Source organism: Microtus oregoni, unplaced genomic scaffold, assembly GCF_018167655.1.
Source record: "Microtus oregoni isolate MIOR12 unplaced genomic scaffold, Mior012 000005F_ref0000423, whole genome shotgun sequence".
In the NCBI taxonomy this organism is placed as follows: Eukaryota; Metazoa; Chordata; class Mammalia; order Rodentia; family Cricetidae; genus Microtus; species Microtus oregoni.
The window spans coordinates 4625107-4646173 of NW_024543064.1; the positions used below are offsets into that span (position 1 = coordinate 4625107).

Consider the following 21067-nt stretch of genomic DNA (forward strand, 5'->3'; position numbering starts at 1 on the left):
TCCTGGCACCCACACGACGGCTTACCACCATCCAACTCCAATTCTAGGTGGTTTTTGTTTCTTTTTTTTGCCCCCTTCTGATCTGGGGGCACCCGGTAAATACCTGGTGCACACATGCAGGCAAAATACCCACACACGGGCTGGAGAGGGAGCCCAGCTGTTAAAGGCCAGACTCACAACCAAGAACAGACTATCTAGACACGAAGACTGTTTGAAAAAGTGAAAATGTTAAATGTCTGAGTAGAGGCGCACACCTGTAGTTTCAGCAATCGGGGCTGAGGCAGGAGAATTAGGAGTTTTGGGCCAGCCTGGACCACACAGCCAGACCATGATTAAAATGCAAACACAAAATCTTATGTCTAATTTCCTTATTTTGAGGTTCTATGTCTCAGGTAAAGCTGAGTGTGGAATGGAAGCCAATGGTCTAAGCTGAAGCAGCAGGGGTGGGAGAGGCCTAGGGCATTGTAGCTGTCTCCTACCCCTTCCTAAACATACACGCACCGATGGACAGAGTGGCTTCAGCTTTCAGGTCAGGTTTATTGTTGGGCAGTGCCGCCACAGTCAGCTTCACACAGAAGGGGCAGCGGTGCCCAGGGAGCCACAGGCCACTGAGTCGGGCTCATGCAATAGTGCAAACCGCACACCAGTCTGGGGCAAAGAAAAAGCCTCTTAAAAAAAAAAAAACAACAACCAAAAAACGGAGATAAATATTACAGAACTGAATGTTCTTAAAAACCGAAGGGTTGTGAGGATAGTAAGGCAGTGTCTGCCTTCAGCAGTTACTGCTGGGGGACCAGAGTCAGAGTCACCGCCGCTGTCACACCTGCTCAGAGGGTAGAGCTTGCAATGACAGCCACCAAGTGTGCAATGCACTAGAAGGGGTCTGGGAACTGAGGCTCCTTAGGAGGAACCTTGTGAGAGCCTGGCCTGGTAAGCAACAGCACTGCCTGCTGGGCGCTCACTAGAGGTTCAGGTACCTGGGCCAGCCTTGGGCCCACCCAGGAATTGGCAAACTTGTGCCCCCACTACCTGCAAAGGTCCCCTCCTTCCAGCGCCGCCCTATAGAGCTTTGCAAGGCAGATGTCTTGTGGGTGGGGTGCAGGGGCCACTGGCAGCAGGATCTTTCTTTAGCACTGTGGGCAGTATGCCTGGACAGTGTACCCTGGGACCTGGGGTCTCCCCTCTCTGTCCCAAGCCAGGGCCTGGAGGAATGATTTGAGAAGCTCTGGAAGGGGAAGAAAGAGACTAGTCTCCAAACCTGTTGTTCTCGGATAAAAAGCAGTTTTATAAACCCACAGTCCTCTCCAGTCCACTGTATAATGTTCTAGAAGAGAAAGGTGGCTTGTGGGAGTCTACTGAGCAGCACGCGACACACCTTCCTTTTCATGTTTCCCAGGTGCAGCGTGGACTTCAGGAAGAACAGTCCATGTGTGAGGATGTCCCAAATGCCTCCCGAGAGCGGCTGTGCACGGCCACTCATGAGGACCGGGCGGGGGTGACCTCAAGAGTCGGTTCAGGCACTGTCCTCCAGGAACATGATCCTTGGGAAAGATGTGGCCATGCTGTGGTCTGGCCAGGGTGGGGCTCTGCAGTCCTCACCCACAGCACCCACGAGGCTAGGCTGTCTGCATGTCCCAACACATAATTGATACAGCGCCACCTTCTTGAGGGATAAACAAAAAACATCTCATGTCTGGGTTTCCCTGCTCCAAAGTTGTAGACTCCCCGGAAAGTATTTTGTAGCCTTTTTACTCAGGGTTCCCAGTAGTTTATCCGTCTGTGTCGATCCTGTGAGCTGGAAAGGAAAGCACAAGTCAGTCAGGGCAGCAGAGGACAGGTGGGCTTCCTCTACCTCCTGCACAAGTCAGTCAGGGCAGCAGAGGACAGGTGGGCTTCCTCTACCTCCTGCACAAGTCAGTCAGGGCAGCAGAGGACAGGTGGCTTCCTCTACCTCCTGCACAAGTCAGTCAGGGCAGCAGAGGACAGGTGGGCTTCCTCTACCTCCTGCACAAGTCAGGGCAGCAGAGGACAGGTGGCTTCCTCTACCTCCTGCACAAGTCAGGGCAGCAGAGGACAGGTGGGCTTCCTCTACCTCCTGCACAAGTCAGTCAGGGCAGCAGAGGACAGGTGGCTTCCTCTACCTCCTGCACAAGTCAGTCAGGGCAGCAGAGGACAGGTGGGCTTCCTCTACCTCCTGCACAAGTCAGGGCAGCAGAGGACAGGTGGCTTCCTCTACCTCCTGCACAAGGCCGGGCCGGGAACGGCTGCATTTCCTGTGTTCTGAGGCAGGGCTTTTCTATGTAGTCCACGGTTGGCCTAGATTTCAGACCCCTGCCTCCTGAGTTCCACCACCCTCAACCTGAAGCACCCGCTTCTGCACCCAGGGCGAAGGGTCACTTCCACGCAGCCATTCACAGCTGTGGCAAGAATGGTCATCCTACCCCATCTTACCCCATCTAAAAGTTCTGTGTGACTGTTCTGCCTGAATGTATGAATGAACCACATGTATGCTTGGTGCCCATGGGTAGAAGAGGGTGTCAGATCCCCTGAAACCAGTCACAGATGGTTGTGAGCCACCGTGTGGGTGCTGGGAACTGAACCTGGGTCCTCTGCAAGAACAAGAAATGCTCTGAACTGATGAGCCATCTCTCTAATAGACTTTTTGCTTCCTGCTAACAGCCCTGGCTCTGGCTGTTCTGGAATTTCCTCTGTAGAGCAGGCTGGCCGCTGCCTCCTGAGTGCTAGGGTCTTTTTTTTTTCTTTGTTCCTGTTGTTTTTCAAGACAGGGTTTCTCTGTAGCTTTGGAGCCTGTCCTGGAACTAGCTCTTGTAGAGCAGGCTGGTCTCGAACTCACAGAGATCTGCCTGCCTCTGCCTCCTGAATGCTGGGATCAAAGGCATTTGCTACCACCACCTTTCGGCTAGGTTATTTTTGAGTTTTTGAGTTGAGCTTCACTGGGTAGTCCAGGATGACTTGGAATCCATGATCCTACTAGCTCAGCTTCTTGGGTGCTTGAGTATCACACCTGGCCAAGAGCGTGCTCTAACCTCCTCACAACTCAGCTGTCGACACCGAGGGCACTACTCACACTGCTTTGGTATCCTCAGGGCCTCACTGTCAGGCACCATCACCTGGTGCAGCACGCCTCGGAACTGGTACAGCACTCGCAGGCTCTTCTCCTCCCCAACACACGGGTCATAGAACCCTGGCAGCCCAGCCTGCAACAAACAGAGGGTCGCCCTCAAGGCCTGCTCTGCTCCGCTCCTTTCTGCCGCCAACTGGGCACAACATGGATGAGGAGCTTGATGAAGCTTGATGAGATGGGAGTTGTTTACTTAGGCAGTGATAGACTGGCCATCAAGCCCCTTCTCTCCCGTCCAGTCTGAAGCCACGGCCAGCTGAGTCCACACCTCTTCTGGAACTTACAGGTAAATGGAATGCAAGTGCCAGGAAGGCAGGTGTGGGCTACTCAGTGGTCATTTCGGGTGAATTTTAGGGCCCACGGGAGCAGAAGTGGTTCCAGCACAGAAGCTCTCCGGACTGTGGGGAAATGGTCACTGCAGGCCTGACCGTCCTGTCACATGGAGTTGCACCCCAGTCTGGGAGCAGGTGGCCTTGGTGACTGACTGGTCACGTACCTTGGAGGCCTCGGTGAGGATGAGCTTGGAGTCCTTCACCAGGCACTGCAACGGCACGGTCACGTCAATCACCTTCACCCTCTCATTCTTCCTGCTCTTGTCGTTGACGAACTTCCCATACCAGGCATTCACGATGATGAGCCCTGCAGACAGAGCGGCAGGGGTGACACAGGCTGTCCTGCCAGACCCCAGTGCCCAGCCCACAGAGGGGGTGCCTTCTCACCCATTCTGGACTCTTCTGCTTCGATTATTCTCCGGACAGACTCCTGCATCAGCCGCACCTTTGAGAGAAGACGAACATGTCGGGGACCCTGGACTGTTTTGGCAAGAGCATGACAAACACCCAGTTTGTGTCCATGTCAAGATGTCTGCTCAGGGACTGCAGGGAAAGGAGCACAAGCCTTGAGCTCAGCTCACCCACCGGGCTGAAGCCCTCAGCCCCATTTAAGCAGTGTTGGGGAGTCACCTGACAAGGCAGAACCCTACACGATGACCCCAGTGGAAGGGACAGCACCTTTTCTTCCTTCTCAGTGATTCTGCACATGGAGTTCAGTGAAGGATGAGAAATTACCGAACACAGTATTTCAAAAGAAATAAAAAGCTCCACAGTGATGAGTTTCAAGGCTAACCTGGGCTACATAACAAGTATGCGGTCATCCCGAGTACTGTGAAGTCCTGCCTGAAGATAGATACTTCATGGGAGCAGCTGGAGCCCACTCTCCTTGAGAAGGACTTGTGCTCTCTGTGGAACACACAGCTGGGCAGGGCTGTGTGCTGCCCTTCAAATTTGCCTGGGGTTTGCCTGGGAACATGTGTGGCCTCATGCAGTTTCTCAGTCCTGTGCCTTTACTGCCCTTCCTCTGGTCACAAGAACCCCATAGTACTCTGCTGTTCAGTCATGATGCTTCTGCTCCCTCAGCTCCCCCAACAGGAGGAGTACGTAGAGGGAGAAGAAGACAACCCCGCCACTTCACAAACCTTGTCTGGCCCTGGAGGGCTGTATTCATCTCAAGGCACAGACCGGAGTCTCTAGAATGTGCCCACAGGTCACAGACAGGCAATAAGGTTGTAAAATGAGGGGGAAGAAAAGCCCTTGGGCTCTGGGATTAACACGAGGGTAAAGGAGTTTCCTCTGCAGTCCCAGTTCAGCAGGATGGGTTGGAGAAGGGAACAGAGGAGGCTGCCCTGGGTCTGGACTCTGCACAGTGGCAGTGGGACACTCACAGCAGCTTCTGCCTCTTGCTTCTTCTGCAGGACGTCACTGGCTGTGCTCTCCCTTTGCTTTTCCAGTTCCCTTTCAGAGAGAAGCAGGGCACAAGTGACTCTATGGTGAGCACCATGACTCTATGGTGAGCAAACTGCGCCCTCTGCTGGACAGAGCCCTGCATGCAGTCTGCGAATTAACTGGATTTCTACTTCTAGAACTTGGAAGATACTTCCAAACACAACCCCAGGCCAGCCTTTGAGCTGCAGGCCTGTGCATCTCCCTTTAGTTTGAGATCACCTTCCCTGTCCACCTCCTCCATGGAACCTCCCAAACTGCTGTTTCCTTAGGAGAGGAGAAGACTCCAGCAGGCAGAGACAATTCAGACTACTTTGGATGCACAGAAATGCCCACTCCTACAGCAAACAGAGGCACTCGGGGTCAGCCCACACAGCGCTGCCAGATGGAGGACATTCTTTGCTCCAGGTCTTAAACATCCATGGAAACTCAGCCCCTAGACTAGTAACAGGTCACAGGCAGCTAGAAGAGGGATACCCTGTCTCCCACTCAACCTTAGTGCCCCAGTGTCTCTGAGGCTAACACGGGGCCTCTCCATCCCTTGGGTTTCCAAGGGATGCTTGGACTCAGTTTTGACTGAGGGGAGGGGCTCCCTACAAGAAATTTCAAAGCTAGGTCTGTTCTGTGGTTTCCATGACTACAGTTAGTGTCACACCAAACAGACCCATTCTACTTCAAGTTCAGTGCCAGGGTGAGATGTCTAGCATACAAGAGAGGGAGACAACATTTGTGCTGGCCCTGTTTGAAGCTGATTTTATAAAGCAAACCAAGTCATTTCTGAGGGTGGGACAGAGGGAAGGGAGCAACCTGCGGCTGCCGCTGCCAACAGTGACGCGGACCATCAGGACCTGGACACCACGCTTGTACTTCCCCAGCATTAACCTGTCCTCTTTTTCTAGGGGACACAGTCAGCTCTCCAGTTTAGAGAAGACCGAGGTGGAGGTTCTTAGTGCGAAACTCACTTCTCTTTCTGAGCCCTGAGGTATGGTTTGATGATCAAACGGTGCATTGCCAAGTAGATCACCAGTGGCCCCACGGTGGCGTAGAAGACAGCACTGGGGAGCAGCTGGTCCGTCAGGTGGATCGGGAAGAAGTAGGTCTGACTGGCCCTGTTCAGCCTGCGGGAAACACAAGGACACACACAGGGTGTCAGGTCCCACGGAGCAGCAGTGGGGCTCAGCCACTGCACGCCAGCTCCAAAGCTGAGCTGATTACCAGAGAACGTGACCACATATGAAGACTAGGACTAGGGACTGACTGGAGAGATGGCTTATGGCTATGAGCACTGGCTGCTCTTCCAGAGGACCCAAGTTAGCTCCCCAGCACCCCACAGTGGAAAGCCCACAGCTGCCTATAACTCTAGTTCCTGAGTTCTATGTAGATAACTATGCAGATGCCCACTGCTAGCCTCCAAGGGCATCTGCATACTTATCTACATATAAACAGACATTCACACATAAGACACAAAAAATCTTTTTCTTTCTTTCTTTTTTTTTTTTTTTAAAAGAAGATAGGGTTTCTCTGAAGCTTTGGAGCTTCTCCTGGAACTAGCTCTATAGACCAGGCTGGCCTTGAACTCAAGAGATCTGCCTGCCTCTGCCTCCTGAGTGCTGGGGCTAAAGGCATGCGCCACCACTACCCGGCTAAGACACAAAAATAATAACTAACTAACTAAATAGCAGAGGCTTTATTCATGCTTTGAGACGAGGGGCAGGGAGGTGGGAGCCCAGACTGTCCCTGAACTAGGATCAATGATCCTCTTGCTTCAGTCCCCCTTAGTCGGTGCCACTGCGCTGGGCGTCAGATTAGTGTTTACTGTATCTTTTATAAAAAGATTTATTCATTTATTCATTTATTTATTATGTACAGTGTTCTGTCTGTATATGTCTGCAGGACAGAAGAGGGCACCAGATCTTATTATAGATGGTTGTGAGCCACCATGTGGTTGCTGGGAATCGAACCCAGAACCTCTGGAATAGCAGCCAGTGCTCTTAACCTCTGAGCCATCTCTCCAGCCCGTGTTTATCATATCTTAAAGCAAAGTGCTGTAGAATATCCTTTTGTACACTGTGAAGACGTAGCACTCGGATTGGTTTAATACAAAGCTGACCGGCCAATAGGGAGGCAAGATTTCCAGGCAGAGAGGGTGCTGGGAGGAAGGTGGAGACACCAGGAGACTCGGAGGAAGCAGCATGGGCGGTATAGAGTAAAGGTAACTGAGCAACATAAAAGAAATGGGTTACGAGATAATCAACCACGTAGATTAAAAAGTATGAGTTAAGTTATAAGAGCTGGTTAGAAACAAGCCTTAGCTATCAGCCGAGCATTTAGTTTCTGTGAGCTGGCAGTACAGAGACTCACTACAACAAACACACGGAAGCTCTGACAGCAGCGGACAGGTGAGCATGAGCACAGGGCATGGGCATGTTTCCCACTGCATTGATGGCTGCCTTGGCGGAACCCAGAACCTGTGTGTGCTAAGCTATATAGCCCAGGCTAGCCTTAAATTTGTAGCAATACTCCCACCTCCGCTGGTATTATAGGCACAAGACACCACTCTTGGCCCAAGCCGTATTCATCTTTCCTTTCTTTCCTCTCTTCATATTCCTCAAACAATACATTGATTTGTATTTTTTTTAAAGATTTATTTATGTATTATGTATACAGTGTTCTGTCTGCATGTATGCCTACAGACCAGAAGAGAGCACCAGATCTCATTACAGATGGTTGTGAGCCACCATGTGGTTGCTAGGAATTGAACTCAGGACCCCTGGAAGAGTAGTCAGTGCTCTTAACCACTGAGCCATCTCTCCAGCCCTGTATTTTTTTTTTAAGATTTTTTTTTTTAGATTGTGTGTTCGTGGCTAGAACTCGCTATGCATCTGCCCCTGCCTCCTGAGGATGGGATTACAAGTGCACACACACATACACAGATACACACACAAAGCACAGGCATGCGCTAGCTACAGTGCACAATTAAGCAATACACTCCTAGTGAACTGGATAATGAAAATACAACATCAGCTTCGTAAGATGCAGTAGATTGACTATAAAGGGGCTTCAGTGTTGTAAGATGTTATTAGAAAGGACCCAAGCCTGGCGCACCTTTAAGTCCAGCAGTGGGGATGCAGAGGCACTCGGATCTTTATGACTTTGAGGTCAGCACTATCTATCTAGTGAGACCATGTCTTTAAAAACAAAAGACAGAAAGGATACAAATTACCAAAAGGGTAACTACAAGAGGACAGGCAGGTGAAGGAACAAATGAATGCTAAGAAATTTCACACCAAGATGAAAGAGCCACAATCCTTGAAACACCCACGGTTTACAAAATAGCGAAGCTGTCAGGTGAACTAGGAATATTTTAAAGCTCTATGCTAGCGAAAGAACTGAACTCACTTCCCCAAGACTCCTCTTTACGTACAAATATGTCAAGGATAAGGGACGTCCAACCAGCACAAAAATTCAGTTCGAAGCAGTCAGAGCAGCAGCTTAGTAGTTAAGACCACATCTGCAGGCCTGCAGCTGCCCAGAACCCCAGCTCCAGGGGATCTGACTCCTTGGGCCCCTCAGAGCACTTGCACTCATGTGGACAGACCCACACACATATTAAAATAATAAATCATTTTTAAAATTTTTATTCGTTTATTTTATGTATGAGTGTTCTGTCTGCATGTACACCTGCAGGCCAGAAGAGAGCACCAGATCTCATTACAGATGCCTGTGAGCCACCATGTGGTACTGGAAATTGAACTAGGACCTCTGGCAGAGCAGCCAGTGCTTTTAACTGCTGAGACATCTCTCTAGCCCTAAAAATGATAAATCCTTTAAAAATTTAGTTTGGACAGTTTAATACTGTCACAGAAAACACAGGTGACAGGTGACACTGTCCCCAGAAGCCAGCTGAAAGTAAGTCATCATCATAGTGCTGAGAGAGTCCAGCAGGGCACAGTGCCCTCACCAGTGCGCTCACTCCAGACAAAAGAGGGTCAGCATGCAGATGAGTACTGGGACCCAGGAAGTCCCAGCTCAGAGTGTAAAACAGTAGTGTGTCTGCAGAAACCAGTATTATATTTAAAAAAAAAAAATCATTTCATTCACGTGCACAAATGTTTGCCTGCACACATGACTGCATCATATGCATGCAGTTCCTGCAGAGGTCAGAAGGGGGCGCTTGATGCATTGGAACTCATAGAATTTCGGACTCTTGGTGCACACATGTGCATACAACCTCAAGTGTCATTCCTAAGCAGTTGTTCACACCTTTCTTTTCTTAGACAAGATCTTTCATTGACTTCTGGTCCTGTTGAACACGAATGCCACATCAACAGCTGCCATACTGCACTGTCTGCGACCTTTTCTCCATTATTGCTGATTCTGGTGGCTCAAATCCAAACATGTGATATCCATGGATACAGAGGGGCACCATGCATATAAGCTAGAGATTTAGGAAGCAGGCCAAGATGGGCCCTTGAGGCAAGGACACTGAAAACACAGTACAGCCATCCCTTGGGAGTTCAGAACTCCATCCAGATACAAAACCGGTACTAAACACACAGGCCAGACTGGGCCACTTGTGGAAGTCTGCACAGACAAGGACTGCGCCCCACAGAGCCACCACTGGGAGGCAGGAACAAAAGCAGGGCTCTAGCCTGCTGTCCAAGAATCCCGGCACAGAGAAGTATAGAGAGGAAGGAGAGGCAGAAGAGGACGACAGCTGCCCTCTGCTGGGAAGCATGATGCCCAGGTGGTTGAAGGAGGCCCAACTGCAGTGCAACAGAAAAGTGAGCAAACCCAGAAGCTAGAAGTGTCCGTGTCTGAAATCTCAATACTAAGGTAACTGAAACAAGAGGATCCCAAGTTTGAGTTCCAAGACAGCCTTGGCTATGTGAGACCATATCTCAAACAAAACATCAAAAACCCAAACAAACTCAGACAGCACGACTGAGGAACTGGGCAGTGCAGAGGAAAGGGTGCACGTTCTTATGCTACAGACAAGGAAGAATCTGATGCTGCAGACACCTGTGGTGGCCCTGGGTGTGGACGCGGTCACTGGACAGGCCTGGTGAAGTGTGAGGGAGGAGAGCCTAGGCCTCTCCCAATTCACTGCTGGGTTATGCCCCTTGACCTCTCTGCTCATGCAGCTCAGAAGCAAAGGCACACTGAGGAATTAACCCTCATCCCCGCTTAGCAAGGGTCAGGCTCAACTTACTTGACTTTGAGAGACACACCCTGCGGAACACCAATGCTCACAGCAGCACCCAAGACGCTGTGTCGGGAGATCTTCCTCTCAGCTCCATACTCCACTATTGTCCCAAAGAAGCCTGCCCTGGGGGGTAGAGCACAGCTGCAGGCATGTTTCCCTCCTGCCCTCCCGTCCACACAGGAGCTGCTAGGAACAGAGCTGTGTCTCCCTCCCGTCCTCCACCCATCACCCATGGGAGCCAATGCCAGAATGGGGCAATCAGGGAGCATCACAGGAGTGATGACGATACACAAGTGCCCACCACAGCGCTGGGTCACCTCTATGCCAGCAAAGCTCAGACTTACTTGAGGGACCCTTTCACCCGGGTCTGGTCATCATCCTGGAACTTGTGCTGATAGCTGATCAGTGCAAACGAGTGCGGGATCCCCAGCTGAGGAGGGAAGTGCAAGGAGGCCAGTTAAGCCTTATCATTCTGGATGATGACGCCAGCTGCCCACAGCTGCTGGGCACCTGGCCAAGGGAGCTTCATCAGGGCAGGTGTGTGTTTACCAGCAGCCAGTACAGCTGCTATTGTGTAATGACATGCTGAGAGATGACAGTGATCTGCCATTGTGTGAATCTCACCACTGGGGGACATGGTCTCACCATGAAATCTACCGACAGGAATGTTATGAAGCACACAACTGTAAGAGAACTGATTTCTAATGAAAATGCAGTTTACTGGCCTCTCATGAAAACAAACCTCTGGTAAGCCTGAGTTAGGATGAGGAACCCAGGACCTGCTTCCCACCAGCTTCTCTCTCTGCCCGGCCACAGGACTCAAGAGCACCATTTTGACAGGACGTGAAACTGTTACTTCAGATGATCTGAGCACAGCCACTTGGGAACATCCTCCTTCCTCACTAGAGGCCACAGTCACTGCTGCGTGAACCCAGAACTGCCCCACAGGGTATAGGGTTATACTGAGATACCCGCCTCAAGATGCATCTTCAAGAGACTGCAGCTCCTTTACCCACCTGCAAGGCCACAGTGAAGTGGCAAGTCTTGGTGTCCCGGACGATGCTCGTATTCATGGCTGACTGGATGCCCCATCGCCACTGCAGGTAGCCCACGGTGTTCTTGTCCAGGTTCCGAGCTAGGACAGTGGTAAGGCCAGGCCGGATCCCACGGGATGAAAACTGCAGAGCACAGTTTGTCGTCACAAAGCTGGGGGTGGGGGACACAGACAGAAAGGGTCCAGCTGACACAGACTCTCAGCTGTTCCTTCTCTCAGCAAGGAAAGCAGCAGAGCAAGGAGAGAGGAGAAGCCTGTCTTTTCAGGATCCTCCTTGGCGGCTCCACCTCCCACCATCCACTCTGTCAGAGCACTACATGCTGTGTTTGGAGCCACTGGAAGGTAGTTCTGGTGACACTCTAAACACAGTGGCTCAGGACAGTGCTCCCCGAACTCTGCTCAATGCTGAAGTCACCTGGCTGATGTGCACCCTTCTGGTTTCTTCAGCACGGGCTTGGAGCATGAGCAGTCTCCAAGCGATATCAACTCATCACAAAGAGTAGCGCCACCTACCGCAGGTATGTGCCGTACAAGTCAAAGTCCGGGGTGGATCCCCAGCATGTGCATATGCATATACATACACAGATACGCACACACTAAAGAGATTTTATTTTCTGTGTTTTTGTCTACATTCAGGTATGTGTGCCCTATGTATGCCTGTCAGATCCCCTGAAACTGTGGTTGCAGATGCTTGGGAGCTGATATGTAGGTGTCAGGAATCAAATCCAGGTCTTCCACAAGAGCAACAAGTACTCTTAAATGCTGCAGAGATGGCTTATTGATTTTAAAAACCTGCCCAGGGATCCTGTTGAAAATCAGCTTTCCAGGAAGGACTCTGAAGTCAGCTTGCAGGGTGCAGGCTGACAAACAACTGGTGTCTGGCGCACAGCCCGACACCCACCGCTTGCCGTCGAGCCATCTCTTTCTTGACTTTCTAGGCTCGAGAGATAACACCGTGACATTAAGGTAACCATGACACACTTGACACATTTTTTTCCCCCTGAGACATGGTTTCTCTGTGTAGTCCTGACTGTCCTGGAACTCAGAGATCCTCCTTAAAGGCATGTACCACCACCACCACCCAGCAAACACACTAACTTTTAATCAGGGTTACTTTATACTCCCAGTATAATACTTTATACTCCCCCAGCAAAATGACTAAAAAGAGCCTATTTCTTGGTTTCCACGAGACCCGGCCATGCTAGAGAAAGGCTGCATTTTCCTGCTTCCCTACAGGAGCCAGGGGAGCCAGCAGGGAGAATGTCATCAGTAGAGTTCCAAGAGAAAGCTAGAGAAGCCTTGAAATAAGACAGGGATGAGATACCAGGTTCTGTCCCAAAGGGAGGAAAATTGCGATCAGCAAGGCAGGCAGTGGACAGAGATCGAGACCATTGCACAGGGCTGCCTGCTTTGGGGGCCAGGGTCTCACATAGGCCAGAGGTTGGCCTCGATGAGCTACACAGCACAGGGCAGGTTTGAACTCCTGACCCTCCTGTTCCTACCCCTCAGACGATGGGATTACAGGCGTTTACAACCATGCTTGCCTTTCCTATTTTCTTTTGGAGACAGGGTCTTACTATATTGTCCACACCAGCCTCAAATTTGTAACACTTCTGCACCAGCCTCCAGAGCAGTGGGGATCAGGGGCTCATACCACTAAGCCTGGCTTCACCCAGCAGCTTTGTTTGTTCTGACACAAAGTCTTCTTTCTGTATCCTAGGATGACCTCAAACTCTCCACATGAAGCTGAGGATGACTCTCAACTTCTGATTTCCCGGCCTCTACCTATCCCTGCAGAGTTAGCAATATTATGTTAAGGTGTGCGACTTTTGTTCATGTTGCATTTGCTTAACGCTGTGAAGCTGTGATTCTTTGCCGGTCTAGAACATCTGATGGTGTAATCAAGATCTGAACGGCCAATAGCAAGGCACGAGAAAGGACAGGCGTGGCTGGCAGGCAGAGAGAATATAGGAGAGAGAAGTAGCCAGAGGAGGAGGACATCATGGGAGAGCAAGCCACAGTAAGAGTCAAAGTAAAGATCTACAGAAGAGACCAGGAAAAGCACAGGGGCAAAAGGTAGACGGAATAACAGAAGTTAAAAAAAGCTGGCAAGAAACAAGTCAAGCTAAGGCTGGACATTGCTAACTAAGCCTCTATGTGATTTATTTGGGAACTGGGTGGTGTCCCCCCACCCCCGAAAAGCCAAAAGAGTAAAATCCTCCTACTGCCCTGTGTCACTACACACCTGGCTCTGTGCAGCAACTTTAGGGCTGAGCTTGGACTTGGCCATGGAGGAGGGAGCCCTGGAGGGAGACATGGCTGATCTGAATACTGTACAAGAGGACAGACTAGCTCTGGCTGGCTTGGAACTCGGAATGCAGACTAGGCTGGTCTCAAACTCAGAGACCTATCTGCTTCTGCCTCCCAAGTGCTGGGGTTAAAGTTGTACGCCACCACATCTGCCTCCCTGACCTGATTACAGATTGATGTGACCAGTCCCCTCAAGGTTCCGCTGCTGTGATTCCCTCCTAGAATGAATTATCCCCTGGAACTGTCTCCCTCCCCTAAGTTGCTCTCAGCAGGGTATTCCATGTTACACTAGCTGGGAAGCGAACTAGGACCAAAGCCTGGAGTCATCACTGTAGCTGCAGAGGCTGTAAAACTCAGGTGTGGCCAAGTCTGTCCAACCACCAGGTAGTCCCACAGACAGATTCTGTTTCCTGGTCCTCATGGGACTGTAGGGTAAAGGGTCCCATGTTAGAAAGCTTCTCAGTGCAGAAGGAAGCCTGGTGGGCCAGGCCTGCTTTCCCATGCAGAGCTCTTTCAGCTTGCAGGCTGCCCCAGCACCTGTACAACTGAGCCCACACAGCACCAGTAACTTCAAATGTTCACAATCAGAAGACGTCACAGACTCTAATACAAGTTAGCACAGATCACCAAAAAGGAGTTATCTTGTATATTTACCATCTTGGTGTGAGATTACGGAACAGCTTGAGACCAAATAAAGGCCCCTGGAGGTCTCCAGCTCCAAACTCCAACTGTTTGGAAAAATAAACAGAGAAAGCATTACTGGTGTTCTTTCTACAACAGCAACCCAGGGCTCAGCATGAACCTGGCCAGGCTCCCAACAGAGGACGGGCAGATTCCTAACACCTCGGTATCATCTCTGCCCCAGACTGTAGACAATTACTCCGCCAAAGAAAATGTCAGTCTTAAATTCTGACCTCCCTTGGCTCAAGTCAGAAGGGAAGGAGACTGGTAGTCCACACCCCTCCCCACCATGGTGCCACCTGCCACATCTCCTGGGTGACAGATGGGACATGGGTCCTATGGAGAGGTACACCAGTCCTTCTGGCACTCTCCTGGTTGCCTCACTGACTACCAGCCCAGGCGACTTTCAACCAACAGCTCCCTCAGGCAGTGAAGGTTAGCTTGTCATGTGACTAGTCAATAAGGGGACCGACCATGTATGGACACCAGAATCCAGTGGGTCTTACCTCTCCCCACCCCTTTGCAGAAGTGACCCGCCGGAGTGCAAAGTTAATGGAACCGCCACCATTGCCATTCTGGGTGGAGAGACTTCCGGAGAGGATGGCTGTGTCTGTAGCTGTCAAGGGTGCCTAAGGGAAGACAGCCACGGGTAGCAAGCGAACAGAGGCAATGGGGACACAGGTCACCTGGCATTTGAGGACAGAGACAGGAGGCCTCCCAACCGCTCTGCTCTCCTAATTTATATCAATGGCATGGGGCCCACGAAAGCAGTAGTTTATTTATTTATTTTTTACGAGGATCTCACTATAGCCCTGGCTGTGGGGCTACACAGATGAGTTAGCCTTCTTGTGGGATGAGATGCTCCTGTCTCTGCCTCCTGAGCGCTGGCAGGTGCCACGACACGCAGCCATATGCATTGATGTTATGTATGTGGCACTGGGAATCCAGTCCACAGCCTGTGATTATCAGCAGACACTCGACTTACTGAGTTACCTCTTGAGCTGCACAAATTCAAGAGAAGAATCCCCCAAACCCACAGAGAGTAGCAGAACACCAGGTCTAGTGTGCCAAGGCAGGAGCTACATGGAGACCCTGACCCTGTGCCTTCCCATAATGTGTTGTCTGGGCTTTCTACTCCCAGCCTGCCACCAGGGTTCTGGCTGTATTAAGGGCTCTTCAAGAACAGCAAGTTTCTTAGCATTAACTCCACGGGGCAGGCTCATGCACTTGATAATAAAATGAAGACGCTGTGTAGGCAGAGACCCTGGTGTCCTAAATAGAATGGCCTGCCCCTACTGCATCTAGGGACAAAAGGGTGGTGTTCGAATTCTCTGGCTCAGGACCAGAGCTGCTATTGTCTTCCACACAGTCAAGTACTTAGAACCTAGACTAGCTCTGAGCATCATCTGCCAGCAGGGCTGCCTTCCTTCCTAAAATGACTACGACCCTGGGCATCTATGCTTACCCCATTAGCACTCCTAACTGGCAAGGCCCGGGACCTTGGGAGTTAAGTGCCAACACTCAGCTGCCTTGTGTGGGGGGGCAACGCAGTAACAAACAAGGCCAAATGGAGCATGCTCGCACGTCCTCTCATCCCCCCTTCCCCCTCTCAGTGGCTAATTGCAGCCTTTCATAAATAACGATGAGAAACCCCGAGCCACTCCCATCCAGCTGCTCCGGCATTGCGCCTCATTAACTCAGGCCCAGGCTGTACTTGGAGAGGTGTCTGTGCTTTACCTCAATGGACTGGGATATGTGCATTTTATTAATCTCAATCTGTGGAAAGCCACTTCCGGACACATCTTCATAGTCCTCATCATAGCGATCAAAAAGGTCAGTGGCATCGACTCCAACGCTGATGGTTCCCTGGGGCAGAAAAACACGCAGTCAGCACGAAATGCTGGTGTTTGTGGAATGAAAACATTGAGTGGAGTGCTTGGGCATCTGACTTCACGGATGTACAGTGCTCCATGAAGTCTGTGAAGCATGAATGTCAGAGCCAGCAAACACCAGCTCTATGAAGAGCCGGCCTGTACACACCTGCAGAGGGACAAGACACGGGAGAGAGAGCCAATGACCCGAGCATGCAGGGATCACACAGGTCCCTGGCGACATCACCCAGACACCGGCCGGCCACATGGACTAAGCACCTTTACTTCAAGACCACCTCTCAATTCTACGAGATCTAAGGGCGCCCTCCAGACCAGGAAGCAGGTACACGATGTGCACACACAGTATTTGTACACGGGTGTTCACACACCTTTCTGCCTTTGAAAACTAAAGACAGCAACACAAGACAGCATGTACAGAAATGCTAAGTTAAAATTTTGTTGACTGGTTGTCTTAGTTCGGGTTACTAATAGCTGTGAGGACATCACGACCAAAAACAAGATGAGGAGGAAAGGGTTTACTTGGCTTACACTTCCGTATCATAGTCCGTCACTGAAGGAAGTCAGGACAGGAACTCAAACAAGGTGGGGGCCTGGAGGCAGGAGCTGATGCAGAGACCATGGTCATGTTTACTGGTTTGCTCAGCCAGGATCACCAGTCCAGAGATGCCCCCTCCCACAACAATCACTAATTAAGAAAATACTCTACAAGCTTGTGTACAGCCCCGTCTTAAGGAGGCATTTTCTTAATCGGGGCTCCCTCCTCTCAGATATCTCTAGCCTGCCAAGATAACATAAAATTAACTGCCAAAACCCTTCACAGAAAGACAAACCACATTTATCATTTTCTCATAGGTCTATCTTAACCCAGCATGTAAGACTTTTCTCATGGGTCTATCTTAACCCAGCATGTGTGCACACACTGTACACACATACAAAACCACACACATTTTTATTAATTTCTCTAGATACTCACTTTGTGGCCCAGGCTGACATAAAATTCACTATGCACACTGGCACTGAACTGGAAGCAATGCTCCTGCCTCTCAGGTGCTAGCATTCCAGGATACACCGAGGGACCAGCCTGACCCCATTTTAAGATTAAAAGCCATCTTGCTACAAGGTCAAAATAAGTTCATTCCTGTTTTCTGTAAAACTTGGGCTTGACTACGTCTTAACACATTTTCTGGGGCTGGAGAGATGGCTCAGTGGTTAGGATCATTGCCTGCTCTTCCAAAGATCCTGAGTTCAATTCCTGACAACCACATGGTGGCTCACAACCATCTATAATGAGATCTGGTGCCCTCTTCTGGCCTGCAGACATACACACAGACAGAATATTGTGTACATAATAAATAAATATTAAAAAAAAACATTTTCTGGAATTTGACACGTTCTATACCCTATATCCTAACCTTCACCATACCAACTTCACCGTGTTTTTGTTGGCTTAGCCATTAGCCAAGACATCTTAACAACATATCACCAGCAGCAACAGTTGCTTTGAATAAGATGCAGTGGGGGCTGGCGAGATGGCCTAGTGTGTAATGGCTGTACTAGCTGCCAGACCTAACTCTCTGAGTTCCATCTCCGGAATCCACATGCCAGAAGGAAAGAACCAACTGGCACAAATTATCCTGATTTCCACACGCATGCACCACACCCAGCAGTGGGTGTGACAGGTCAACACTCACCTCTCCCCCAGTGGACTCTGTCCCTGTTTCTCACATCTAACATGCAGGCAGTAGAAATGCCGAGCAAGGCCCCCACTCTTCCCCTAGTCACACGGTCTTGGCATTAGGTGTTCATTTATCTGCGTGTGCCCGTGCATATGTACACACCTGGCCTGGGCACATGAAGAAGCCAGGAGAGAATATCAGGTGTCCTCCTCCATTCCTCTCTACTTACTCCTTTGGGGCAGGGTCCTCTCCCTAAGCCTAGGACTGGCATTTTCTTGGCTAGGCTGGGGCCCAGCAAACCTCAGTGACCCTCTTGTTGTTCTCATCAGAGTTGGGGTTACAGGCATGGCATGTTCATGCCCAGCCTGTCATGAGTGCTGGAATCCAGTCCTCATGGTTTCGAAGTAGCGCTCTTCTTAACCCAAGCTCCTCCCATCTAGCTCAAGATGAAATGGAACAGCATGTTCTTGCCTCAGATGGCCCATGTGGTGCTTGCTGACAAAATTGCTTGGTACAAGCTAACTCCTTCTAGGCTCAGTGGATGGTGGGCAGCCTTAGACGTGCCTCTGGGTGGCAGATGGCCAGGAGTTGTCACAATCAGACAGTGACGGGTAGGTGTGGCAGCTGGGAGAGGAGGTGGGCTTGCTCTGCTGAGGACCTACCGCAGCACTTCTGTCATCTGCTGAAGGATGCCACCAGGGCTGGCATTGTCTGTGAAGGGCTAGAGTACATAATATTTTTGTGGTTTCGGCCATCTGGCTGCTGTCTGCAGTGTTCCATTCTATAACAGCAACCAATTGACTGTGCTGTGCTTCAAGAAAATTCTGTCCACGAACCCCGCAACCTGAATAATTCGTAATGTCACTAAGCATCAGTTGGTTTTTTTTGGATATTTTTCTGTCAGTTTCTCACCTCATGGTCATCAAAAATAAATAAAAGGCGTTGGCTGCTCCTGAGAAGTGGACGAGCTGTTACCATCATACTTGTCATGACACACTTTTCAATGACGAAATCAAACCGTGTTTTGTTAAAAAAAAGTATCAAATTTTCAATTTCTCAGAAAGATGTACGTATAAGACCTCTCTCTCCTTCCCTCTTTTCCAGTACATTCGAGGCAAGTTCCCTACCACTCAGTTATACCTCATTACCTCGAGACACTTTGAAAGACAAGGTAAGTTGTTCGGGGTGGTCTTGAACTTTTGATCCCAAGCACCTAGGACGACACCCCAAGCTGCCAAGCCTGGCTCCGACTACCTTTTAAATTGTCATTTATTACTTTTATTTTTATTTCTATTTTTTTAAAAAAATGTTTTCTTTTTTTGAAACAGGGTCTTGCCCACATGTAACCCTGGAAAGGTCTCAAACTTTCCTCTTTCCAAGTGCGAAATTAGAGGTGCACGCCCCACACCCCACGATAACTACTGTTGAGGTGGGGGCTCTCGCTGCCTTGCTCAGACTGGCCTAGAGTTCTTGGTCGGGCAACTTTCGGCCTTTGACATCAGTGGTATGTGCACTACTCACTCAGCCCAAACACTCATCAGCCTTGAAACACCACGGGGAGTGGAGTCACTGAAAACAGAGGAATATCCTCAGATGGGCCGGCTCACAAGGGAAAACTTGAACCGAACACGTTCTCCAATGGCTTGAGGGATAGCTCAAAATCTGTTGATGGCCTTTCAGCAGGTCAACTTTGGACAAGAAAGTCTGTAGGTGGAACTGGCATTTTTCAACTAGTTAGACTTACATTCCATTCTTTTTGTTGTTATTGTTTTAAGAGACAGGGTTTCTCTGTAGCTTTGGGGCCTGTACTAGAGCTAGCTCTTATGAGTTCAAGGCCAACCTGGTCTACAGAACAAGTTCCAGGACAGGCTCCAAAGCTACAGAGAAACCCTACAGAGAAAAAGCAACAACAAAAACAAAAAGCAAACAAAAAGGTTCAAGACAGTTGGGCAGTGGTAGTGCACGAGGAGGCAGAGGTAGGTGGATCTCTGAGTTCAAGGCCAGCCTGCCTTACAGGGAGAGTTCTGGGACAACAGAGACTCTACAGGGCTCTACAGAGAAAGCTTGTCTTAAAAAACAAACAAACAAGAACAAAGACTGTTCTGAATGGAGGCAAAAAAGAAAATGTCCATGAGTGGCACCTCCATGCTATAATATGAAGAAATTTTAAATGGAAAAATAATTTTTTGGAGACAGTTTCACGTAAACCATGGCTCTGAATTCCTACTTATCTCGTCTCACTTCTCAAGCGCTGGAATTACATGTGGGCACCACCATGACTGACACGCAGGTGCTCCATTTCCCCAGAGCAACACATATACAACCACAGTTTAAAAATATGGAAGGGAAGGGAGGGAGGGAAGGTATAGGGTGATGGTGTTGACTTCAAGATCAAGTACGAGAAACTGTGCTTCTTCTGGGTCTTTGGACCACGCCATTCGGGGAAGACCAGTCACGCACAACAAGGTGACCACCTAGCAAGCTGGGCAGACTCCAGACCAGGCCCCTCTGCAGCTGAAGAGGATCTGGTTTGCAGGGTTTGAATGCTGGAATACCATCACTTGGGGAGCTGAGGCAGGGCGATTGTCCTAAATTTCAGGCTAGCCTGAGTTACATACTGAGTTCAAGGCCAACCTGAGTTACCTAGAAAAACCCTCGCTCAAAAACAAAGAAACCCAAACAATCAAGTAAGCTTTCTTCAACACTTGGTCCAGTAAATCTATGAATGTTAAGACCCAGGAGCCATTGAACTACACCTGCAGGGAGGTGCAGTCTAGAGCCAGCCAGTGAAGTCTAGTCAACCCCAGAAATCCTGAGAAGGATTCAGATTGTTGTAGGCTGAGGATATAGCTCACTGGTAGAGCCTGGATGTGCAAGGCTCTGGTTCCTTCCTCAACAATTCTACAATAAAAACACAGGTGCAGGCCCAGTGCGGTGACTTTTTCAAATAGTATATATTCAGCAAGGCCCACGGCAGTACGGGCCCAAAATCCTAGCACCAGGGACACCAAGACAGGAGGAACACAAGTTCCAAGTCATCCCAGGCCATAAGCAAGACCTGTCATAAAGAACTGACACTCTCACTGACAACCAAGTGATTGCTTCAGCAAAGGACAAGTGACCATTAGAAGTCTAAAACTAAGGTCCAGTTATCACTTCTCAGCTTTAATAATTGAAAACTCCAATGAGCCGGTGACTACAGATCAAAAGCTTTTGGTGCTAACCCACAATTATGGAAAGCGACTGAACCAGAGCGGTGAGAGTGAGCCAAGGAGAATGCTGGGCTCCAGCAACAACCTGCTTGATGAATGAACTGTTCTGGAAACGG

The 21067-nt window shown here is 49.8% G+C and overlaps 1 protein-coding gene across 1 annotated transcript in view; it reads right to left on the bottom strand.

Annotated features, from left to right (window-relative positions):
• Positions 1-519: 519 nt before the first annotated feature.
• The window catches only part of LOC121448666 (dnaJ homolog subfamily C member 11), a 52109-nt gene continuing 31561 nt past the window's right edge, over positions 520-21067 (bottom strand). The window contains exons 5-16 of the mRNA XM_041652833.1: positions 15909-16037; positions 14678-14800; positions 14145-14218; positions 11143-11332; positions 10471-10556; positions 10133-10249; positions 5883-6038; positions 4863-4932; positions 3862-3919; positions 3639-3781; positions 3089-3218; positions 520-1795 (exon numbers count right to left, since the gene is read on the bottom strand). Of these exons, the coding sequence (XP_041508767.1) occupies positions 1770-1795; positions 3089-3218; positions 3639-3781; positions 3862-3919; positions 4863-4932; positions 5883-6038; positions 10133-10249; positions 10471-10556; positions 11143-11332; positions 14145-14218; positions 14678-14800; positions 15909-16037 (1302 nt within the window). The 3' untranslated portion in view covers positions 520-1769. The remainder of the gene's footprint in view (positions 1796-3088; positions 3219-3638; positions 3782-3861; positions 3920-4862; positions 4933-5882; positions 6039-10132; positions 10250-10470; positions 10557-11142; positions 11333-14144; positions 14219-14677; positions 14801-15908; positions 16038-21067) is intronic.